General features: G+C 43.9%; 1 protein-coding gene across 1 annotated transcript; it reads right to left on the bottom strand.

The window, feature by feature from the left end:
- Positions 1-1,890: 1,890 nt before the first annotated feature.
- NMS (neuromedin S) lies at positions 1,891-9,872 on the bottom strand. Its single transcript, XM_075491929.1, has 8 exons — positions 9,769-9,872; positions 9,566-9,621; positions 9,124-9,174; positions 7,960-8,019; positions 5,123-5,158; positions 4,641-4,682; positions 3,616-3,646; positions 1,891-2,041 (listed from the first exon to the last, which is right to left on the bottom strand). Exons 1-8 carry the CDS (start codon positions 9,833-9,835, stop codon positions 2,025-2,027), a joined length of 360 nt encoding a protein of 119 aa, XP_075348044.1. The 5' UTR covers positions 9,836-9,872; the 3' UTR covers positions 1,891-2,024.
- Between the last annotated feature and the right edge of the window lie 829 nt (positions 9,873-10,701).

The raw sequence follows: 10,701 nt of genomic DNA, 5'->3' as shown, positions 1-10,701 counted from the left end.
CATACAAGCTCCTATGAAGAAAATTAACTCTATCCCAGCCAAAACCAGTACAAATATTTATGCAGAACTGAGCAAAACTTGATACTGTTCAGCTTTGACCTCTGAGATGAAACAGGTCAGAAATGCCATTGCTGTGCTTTTGTATCATTATCTTGTATTTATTTGCACTACCACGGTGCATCCCCACCATCTGCATTTGGCTTAGCTGTTTCTTCCAGAGGGGCACCCCAGCTGGCTCCAAGTACTTGAGGAGCCAGCATCCCTTTGGTAGTCTTTCCATGGGCTAATAATTTCCAACAGGATTTGACAACACAGTGAACAGCAGCAACAGTGTGCCATGAGGGCACAAAGAGGCCTTAATTGCCCTGAGCAGCCTCCCTGGGGACCCCCCACCCCACCAGCACTCTCTACCCCAGTGGAGGCACAGGAGCTACAGTTCAGCTAGGGCTTGACCCTGTTAGAGGCTGAAATACATACCATGAAATTGTACTCATGTCACAGAATAACTGAGGCTGGCAGGGACCTCACAAGGTCTCTAGTCTGATCCCAAGCAGGAATTCAGACTAGGTTTTGTCTACTCTGGTCTTGAAAACCTCCAAGGACTGGACAGCACAACCTCTCTGGACAACCTGTTGCACTGCCTGGACATCTCAGCATCTCTTGCTTCAACTTATGCCTGTTGCTACTTGTCTTCCCACCCCACACTGTGAGGAGCCTGACTGTCTCCTTGATGACCCCTCGTAGGCACTGAAGGGGCTGTTAGGTGCCCCTGAAGGCATCTCTCCTCCAGCCTGAACCAGTCCAGTTGCCCCTGCATCACCTCATGGGGCAAGTGCTCCAGTCCCCACCACCTTGAAGGCCCTCCATGAGCTCCCTCCAGTTTGTCCATGCCCTTCCTGTATTGTGGGGCCAAAACTGGCCACTCTACCATAGACATGGTCTAACAATTGCCAAATAACTCATCACTTCCCTCTATCTACCAGCCAAACTTCTGTTAATACAGCCCAAATCGGGAACTTACCAGTCAAAAACCCCTAAAAAACCACCACAGGTTTCTCAGGGTTTGTTTTTAGAGGGGTTCCCCAATCCAGTCCACAGAGGGCTGTACCACCATAACTGAGATGGTACCATGCCATGGTACTAGAACTGAGTAGCCAAGGAAGGGAAGGGAGGGATAACAAAGGACTTGAGAAAGCCAATGCTATGGGATACTATGCTGAGGAATCCCAGCCTGGTGTGTATCCCCAGACCCTGGCTTTTACTATGCTCTTTTCTTCCTAAGGAAGTAACTGCCTAGGACTTTGAGTTTTATGCCCATAAATGTCTCCACCTACCAAAACACATCACCCCACTCCATACAGTACAAGCACAATTGGCTGCACCACAGGTTTAAAGGTATGATTTCAGTAAAAAAAGGGCACATGCTCAGAATGTCTCTCCTAAGTGACTCATTTGTGCTTTACAATAGCCAGTAAGGCAAGGCTGAAAAAAAAAAAATACATCATTTGATCAAATAGTGCCTGTGTGTAACCACAGTACTTGTTCCACTTCTTTCAAAGTGCTTTGGATTCATCAGTTATCATACTCAACCCCTTAGTTATTCAAAATAAGAATTAAATCATTAAGATATTAAAATCATTGTGGACATCTTATCATGCTGTTTGGGATGCATATTCTGAAATGCTGGGCAAATATATTACCTAGTCAAGAGGGCAAGCTTACCATTCATTACGCTATTAAAGAATACATTCTAAATATAAAATGCACTGTTGGATTGGAAAGTTATAGATATTCAAATGACTGATTTTCTTTGAATACAGTTGGAAACAGGCAATGCTACACTACAACCCAATGAAATCTAGTACCTGCTTCAATAAAAAAGGACAAGAATAATGATTGCAAGTTTATTATATGGAACAGCAAATTCCAGACAACTGAGTCACATAGTAGACAGCCAGTGCAACAGGAAGTCTCCTTTCTTTGTATAAACCAAGTCATCAAGCTGGTAAATTGACCCATGAACTTCATATTCCGTGGTACTCTGAAACAAATTAACACAATATTATATTTTATGTTGAAATGTTGATCTGAATATGACTTTGTATTCAGTTATGTACAACTGGTCCTTCCCAAAGTTAGAAATGAAATAACTTCAAATTCTAGCACCAGAAGATTAAGATGGATGAGAGTTTGGAAGTTTGGGCAAGTGCCCAGGTCTGTTATTTGTACTCAAACATGAATCCCCCCTCCTCACACAGTTCTCTCTATACCATGTCCTAACACCACTGTCCTTTTAGGGTAGGGAGGCATGATGTGCATCTTCCAGCTAGGTTGACTGTGGATAAAATTTACCGCTATATAATGATGCCCTAGCCTTATATAGAGTAGTGGCTTCTACACTAGCCATTTAATGAGATCTGTTTGATAGTACAGCAATTCTGCTAACACCAGAGTACATCAGAGTACTGTGAAGCAAGTTTACTCTAATTGTTCTTGAACTGTTTTGCCCAAAAGCTATAGGGACTCTTTGTTTGGCTTATCTTAGTGGTTGTCAGCTCATGCTTCCAGTTTTTCTACGCAGCTCTGGGCAGCACTACCTGTGCCTACAGGTTTCATAGCTATGAAACATTTCCTGCACACATGTACCTAACACCACAAGAACAACTGCACTGGCTCAAACCAGAGATGCATCTAGCTCCTTATCTTCCTTTCATCCTTAAGAAGCAATGGACACCCAGGGCAGTGCCCAAGACCAAAGCAAGCAAGTAACAACACTGCTCTACAACACTCTCCCAAGTCTTCGGTTCCTTTCTTTCTGAAATGGTTTAATCCTGAATATACAGCAAATGTATTCTTCGTTTGCGGTTTCTTTGCAGTTTCTTTCCTGTCCTTCTGTCCTGTCCCAAAAAACCCAAATCCTTTCAGTCAACCACTGGAAGTAATTCTTACATTGCAAACAGAAAATGGTGATCTTTCATTGTGGGGTAAAAGATTGGAAGAGAGACTGAAGGAGGGAACACATGTACATTGACTGTCTTGTCCATTTCCCATTAAAGCTCACCAAGACCTTTAATAGACACTTTCAGAGATGGACATCAAGTGCTAGGTGATATTATTCGATCTCACTGTCTTCCTTCCTTACATCCATACCCTGCTCTTTCTAGTTAGTGTTTACTCCAAAACAGGTCCTAATTCTGATGTGAGGATGACTCCCACCTGCATGCAGAATCTGTATTAGTGGGCTCTCATGTAGGATTAGGTGACTGAAGCTCTCTTGGAACAGAGAGGAGTCCAGCTTTTGTGTTTCAAGTACAGTTTACACTGCCTGTTTTTAAACTTTATAATTCCTGTACCATTTCTATCATTTTGCAGAGGATGACAGCTCCTCCTTACTGAACCTTAAAGAAAGAAGGAAACAATCCTTCTGTCAAGAGCATACACTGTAAGTCTGAGGATGAAAAAAATGTATTTCTGCCCGGACACCTCCTGGTGACCATATGAAACATCCATGTGGGTATCTAGGTTTGTAATACTTCAGTAACTCATTCTGTCACAAGGATCATCATTATTGATAAAAACAGAACAAATTCTTGTCACTTTTGGATGCCTACGTACCACTGCCTTCGATAGTTCTTCCATTTCGAGGCTGAAAAATATAATAATTAGATGGTTGTACAGAAGTATTAGATGCCAGATTTATAAGCACACCAAAATACATCTCCCATCATGCAGATAGAGTACATAAGGCTACAGTAAGATTTCCTTTAAAGGGACAACATGTCAAATACCAGGGGATCCATGCAGGGTGGGGTTTGCCTTTGAATCTGAGAAATAGTCATTCAGCCTCTGTCCAAACAGCTAAACAGCCTAAATTTAATTATTCTCATTAAGGGTCTTGGTCCCAATTCATTGGGGTACTACATAGATGCCCAAGAAAGAGCATATAAATATAAATACCAGCACTGAAAGTACCTGGCTGGACACACCTGAAGTAAGCTAAAATGTACAGCTGAATTGGGACTCCGCTTACCTGCTACAACCTACTTTAACTTTTTTTAATGTGCTGAAGATATTCCTAAAAACTAGCTTGGTGTTAATCACATATTGTCTACACTAGCATATTCTGCATTAGATAGTGCCATAGTTCAGCAAGCCAATGGGTGAAAAACATGAGAGAAATGATGATTATGTCCATAATTTTGCTTTGACTTCTCACCCTGTTATGCAGTGTGCCATCGCTTACTGGCCAGACCTTTCAGACCAAGTGCACATTCAGCTCACGCATATGTTTTATCTGGTGAATTTAGTATCAGTGCACCTTGGCAGTCTCAGAGATACAAGCCACAAACTACTTTTGTCTTTGGATGATTTGGCTCAAAATAAAAACATTTGCAGAGTCACCTCTTCAAATAAAAAAAAAGTGTTTAATCCATTACTACCCCAGATCTCATTATCTCGTCATCTTTTAGTTGAACCATAGCTTTTTAAGCAAATGGCTCGCTAAGCTTTTAAGCAAGGGATATTTGGCCTCTACTCAAAACAAGTACAGCAAGAATTTGTGAAGGAAAACAGCTGCTGGTCTATGGATATATAACATTGTCTGTGATTCAGAATCTTTAATAAGTAAGAGATTCAGATACCCTGAAAAGGAAAAAAGGCCGTCCTAGAGTCCCATGACTATCCTGTAAAATAAAACACAAACAAACAATAACAAAATACTTTAAACTCAGTTCCATAGATCTGTTGACAAGTTTTGGTGTCATTCCATTAGAATATCAATAAATTCAGGGCCTTTTTCAGCAGCATGCAAAAAACAAGATGTTGATAGTCCCCAATGCCCATTCATCTGGAATGCTGATTAAAAATTAATACCCAAAAGGCATTGTCAAGAACTATCCATTCTGTCTAGTGTAAATATACTAAATTACCATAATTAAAGATTCACAGGCTTTAGAAAAAAATGTATAAAAGCTTCACACATGGAGGATTGCTTTGCAGAAGCACTCACTTTCCAACCACTAAAAAAAACCCAAGCCAACTTTAAGAAAAAGCAGCAAAAGAAATAGGGAAAAGGCTGTACTTCCCTGTCCATTGCTACTCACTTGTCTTCACATTTACGTACCTTCTTTGTAAACTTTGCAGCAGCAATCTGCGATTCCTGCAAGTAGACAGTGTAAGTTAATCAAGATGCTGTCATTTCTTTGGTTTCTTACAGCAATCCTCTATCACTGATGAGGTTGCTCCACCCCACGTGAGAAGGGAGATATTACACGTATCACAGACAGATACAAGAACAGCAAACAGATCTTTTTAAAGATTGGTTAAGGCAAGATTTAAAATCAGTGTTACCCCATTCGTTACCATCTTTCAACATGCTTCCCTCGCTGTCCGGCAAAGCACAGCTGTGCTCTGGGAGGTGAAGCAGAGCTCTACCTGGAGTGAACACAGCAGCTCCATTCCTCAGGCTTGAATTGTACTGATAGCTCTTACCTTGTTAAAATGGGGCTGCTCTCCATCTTTCAGACTGCCCTTGGTTTTAACCCAGGCATGATTGCTGGTTTTAAGCCTTCCCCTGCACCCTTTATTCTTCAGGAAATTGCTCATTTCTCTACTCAGCCTTACATCAAGGAATAAAACTGCCCCATGACTTCATGGGAGCAGACTGAGCTCAGGGTCTAACAAAGCCCCGAACCTGCAGTCTGGTACATCTGGTTTGGGAGCCCTCCTGCCCACGGCACGGCTGCCTGGGTGCACGATCCTGGCTGGGGACATGTCTGTGTGCCGCAGCCACAGTTACACCAGTGAACGGGTTTAGTTACCTGGGGTGGGCTTGAAAAACCAGCACATATAACAAGCAAGGATGGGAAGACAGGGGAAGAGAACACAGAAAAAGCATGTGGATGGGAAACTGGAGAGGAGGAATTTAAAAAGACAAAAATATATGAGCAAGAAGGAGGGAATCAGGATTCAGGGTATGAGATGAGCATTTCCTCTTGTTAAACTGTTCTTGGTTCAAGCCTCAGCGCAATGACTTATAGAGCAACTGACATCAACTTACAGGGCTATGAAATACTATGTGAAATACTATGGAAGAAAGAAGTGCTTGCTCGATCAAGGTGCTTTAAAGGATGCAGAGGAGGAGGCTACAACAAAGAGATACTGTGAACGCTAGTTTTGTTCCAAGATGATTATTACATACCAACCAAAGATAGACTGACTCATGATTTAGCCTGCAGTTTCGAATATCCTAGCTAATTTATAACAGATGAGAGTTTACTATGTGGAAGAAACATGGTAAAAACTGAGCTTCTAAACAGTGTGTCAGCTTGACTTTAGGATGGAAATTTCAGACTGTCATGGAGGTGATTGCAATGTAGCTGGGTTTAGATATTTAGTTATTTTTGATTGCTTTGAAAGCGCCATCTGCAAGATTTACCCAGAGCTTAGACATTGAACTTAAATAGTCTGTTAGCTCTCCCAAAAAATTTTAAGTTCCCCAGATGGAGTTCAAGTCCCATTAATGCTAAAATTGCTATTGACTTTGCCTTTTGTAGTGCTGAGACACCACTCCTTCTCTTGAAACACCATCTACCTTCTCTACATAATCTATAACTCTGACTGGATCAAATTTTTTTAAAAAATCCACACAAATATGGGATCATGCAGAAGGTTGAAGTCCAGCTGAAATCAGTATGATTTTGTAACCGTTTCATTGGGCACACTACGTGTAGACATGTGTTTGCAGTGTCTTCAAGATTCCTTGTGGGCTGAGAAAGTACAGCTTCATGTTATAAGAGATTTGACCAGCTGGGTAAAAATTTGTACTTTTTGCATAGCTCTTTTTCCATATCTCACATTTAGATTTGATCTACCACTTAATCGGACCACACCAAGAAATCATATTGCAGGTATGTAGCTGATACTAGTCATATCTGTTGAAAGGATATCGTACGAGATCCAGCTGCCAGTCTTGAGGACACATAACAGAGGGTGAATTTTTTTTGCAGAGTTCGTAACTAAAATAGTAACCAGCAATAGGGCTCCATTCAAAGTTACCTGATGATTCTGGATGTCACCTCATTAGCTAAGCTGCAGGAGTGTAGGAGTCAATACTGAACTCAAAACATTTATTAGATGTTTAAGACTGAAATGCTAGAATTTGTTATACAATCAAGTTCCGTATTGTAGAGTTTTATGGCTGCTTTAGGAAAGCATGCTTGGAATTATAATAAGCTAAAGACACTGGTAAGAAAAGATATTGAAATACATGTCAAAATACTTTCTATTATTGTCTTGAAGGCTCCACTCATGATTTGAAAAAACAGGACTCAAACTCCACAAGTAAATTGGCCTTTTTAAAATTCACTCAGCCCCTGGGTATGTTATGGAAATGGCTCTTAATAAACTGGTGATAATAAAGAAGTAATACAAAGCAGAGCTGACATTCAGCTAGGTCCTAATATGGCTGCACCAAAGAAGAAGAGCTATACTCAATAACTCCTCAACTTAATCATTTGGATCTTACTCAGAAATACAAAAAAACAAGCTCAAGTAGAGTATTAAAATCAGTAAAGCAACACACATGCCTCCATGTTCAGCATGAGCTTAAGTATGCTGTTGATCCAAAGCTGCATATATTTTTAGCATATTTAACCCTGTATTATCCAAAAGGGTCAGGTTAAAATACTGACCCCAGCTGTAAGCAGATGTTTTGGTTCTTGAGCTCTGAACTGGTGAAAAACAGCAATTCAATATATAATTTAATGGAGTTAAGAATTACATGCAAACTACTAAGGAGGAAAAAAAAAATCTTTATAGAATCTCCTACCTCTCCTAAACCATGATTAGATTATACATTACTGTTTGGAGAGAAATATCAAGAAGTTGGTTTTGGAGGGGTTGCTTTTTAAGTTTAAGGAGGGAGAGGATGCTTTGAAGTATTGAAGAATTACACCTTACCTCATTTGTATGCATGCTGTTGAATATGGAATAACAAAGATCCAAAACAGTGCTGGAGATCTGCAAAACCAAAAAGTACTTTAATACATTTACTGGAAGGATGTGGTGTACATGCTTTGACAGAGAACAGGCTTGATTCTGATCCCAGCGCAATGTAAATTGAACACGGTTCCACTAAAACCACTCAGAGCAGGGCAAGACTTACTGAAGCTATTATAAGCTGAAAAACTAGTATTTTGTATGAGGAGAGTACACACAATACCACTGACTACAATATAGCCTTGTGCTATAAAGAGACCTCAATCAGCCTCTTGTATTTAAAATACATTTTCCTACACTAAGTGTTCTACAAATAGGTTTGTGTTTTGGCATACTTGATCTATACTCAATTTCATCTATAAGCATTTCAGTCAATCAGTACCATAATCTTTAGCCATATACTGAAATATACTGTCCCACACTCACTGCCACAGGACAAGGATTTGCTGATGCATGCGATCGCATTAGACAAGAAATAACTACGGCTCCAAAGGAAGCAAAATGTAAGACACCTGAACAACTGGCTCTGGGAACTATTTTCCACCAGTCTTAGTTTACAAAAGAGAAAGATTTCCACATTAAAAAAATCAGCACAAAATGCTGAAAATTTCCAGATAATTGCTGATCCTACAAAGGTTTTCTCTCCCCTTTGAAAGAGAAAATGACCCTTGGGCTTGGTATCAAATGCAGTGGGGCTGATCTTTCAAAGTTACCCCGTAGTCTAAAGTGTTTGCAAGCTCTGGGCCAGAGACACCACAGCACAAACGAGCTGTGAAACCTCCCCCTCGCTCCCCTCTCCTCTGAGCACCAGCCAGCCACCACCGCAGAGCCGGGACCGGGCAGGACCCTGCCTGTAGCTCCTACAGCGCTGACCGGCACTTCTTGCTTCAGTGCTAGGCACCACTGTGATGGGAAGAAAAGCACATTTTTTTCTTTCTCTAGGTCTGAGTTAGCTCTGCAGAGAGGAGAGTGCATACACCAGCAAACTTGCTCTGCTCTCCAGAGCTGCTGGCTCGCTGGAGGAGGCTCTGCCACCTGCAGGCACTGATGCTGAGGGTTATATGGGGAAATTAGTGTGGCTGAAGGAGCCCCAGCAGATCAATCAGATTACCAACGTCAATTTACCTGGGGTTGATTAGACAGTTCCATCCACTGACTGAAACACAGCGCCAGTTGCTTTAAAAAGTAAAGATCAGATGTTAACAGGGGGCTTTCATACGTTGGGACCTGCCTTTTAGCTCAGGGAGTCAGGACTGGCCGGTCATTAGCCCGCCTGGCTTTTGCTGACCCAGGTATCCTATTCTGCACAGAGCTGCACATCACAGCCCCGCCCGTGCCCGTCCCATCCCATCCCATCCCATCCACCTCCCCGGGCAGCGAAGGGCTTCACCCTCCCTGCTCTCTTTACCACCCGCCCCGGGGATTTCATAACGTGTTCCCACTCCGTTGCCCGCTTCCTACCGCTTTTCCCTGCCACGGGCGAGTCTCCTTTCCCACCTGCCTCGGCCAGCCCGGCTCTGCCCCACGCCTTCAGGCGGGCTGCCGGGGAAGGCGCAGCGGGACGTACCTGGCTCTTGGGCAGCTCCACGCCGTCCCCGAAGCGCGAGAAAGGCTGGGGGAACCCTGCGGGGACACGGGGGGACACGGCTGTGCCGAGATGCCGCGGAGCCCAGCCCCGCCGGCGCCCCTCGATGGGAGACGACCCCTTCCGAGGTCTGGGGCTTCGCTTGTGTTCTCCCCCCCTCCTCTCCGAGCCGGGACGGGACGTACCTGAGCCCCGCGGGAGGGCGCAGAGGCAGCAGGCGGCGAGCAGCCAGGGCAGGGCGGGCGGGGGCATGGCGGGGCGGCGGACAGACGGACGGACGAGCGGACGGGCCGCCTTTATGGGGCCGCGCCGAGCCCGGGCCGCCGCCGAGCCAATGGGCGCCGGGGCGGCCCCGCTGCCGCCGCCGCCGCCGGGCACGGCGCTGCCGGGCACGCCGCCCCCGCCGCCCCCCGCCGCTTCCCGGGCCCGGCCCGCCGGAGGGCCAGCGGGAGGGGAGGCTGCCGGGGTCCTGCATTAGGCAGCCCGTCCTCCGCCCTTTGGAAACCTCCGTCAAAGGTGGTTGTCTAGCGGAGGTGACAGAAAGGAAGGAGGGAGGGGAGGCAAGAAGCGGCTGTGCAAGGGGAAGCGACGGAGCTGCTGGGATTTTCATTTTCAACAGAAAATTCAGTTTTGTAGTTGGGCTTACGGAGTCTTTGGAAAAGAATTCTCCTCGTGGCAGCTTGGGAGATAAAGTTTGCCTTCTAATTAGAAGGGGTGTGCACTTTCATATCAAACAAGTGCCGGCCCATCTTATTATATTTACCTTCATGTGAAATAAGGAAAGCCATCCACCTCTTACTTCATGTCACAGTAGGTATGGCTGCAGACAAGACATAACAGAAAGGTGATTCTCTATTCTTCCTGAGTTAGTCATTGGGTTTGACTTTGGAAAATGCTTCCCGGTTTTCTCTGTGCTAGTTCGAAGGGCAATGCTTTCTAATCAGACCTGAGATGGAGAATGGCAGAGTCCTCTCAAACTCTTTTAAATAGACTTTGGGCCTGCTGAAGCAAACACATATCCAGTTGTCCAACTTCTCACGTATGTAGTAGAGATGTTTGGGAGGCAATGGCTCCATGTGGGATGTAAGACATAAAAAGCTGCAGAAGGTATTATTGGC

The sequence above is a fragment of the Mycteria americana genome, chromosome 1, assembly GCF_035582795.1.
Source record: "Mycteria americana isolate JAX WOST 10 ecotype Jacksonville Zoo and Gardens chromosome 1, USCA_MyAme_1.0, whole genome shotgun sequence".
Taxonomy (NCBI): domain Eukaryota; kingdom Metazoa; phylum Chordata; class Aves; order Ciconiiformes; family Ciconiidae; genus Mycteria; species Mycteria americana.
The sequence above is the reverse complement of the archived record's forward strand: the minus strand, read 5'-3'. Positions and strand labels throughout refer to the sequence as shown.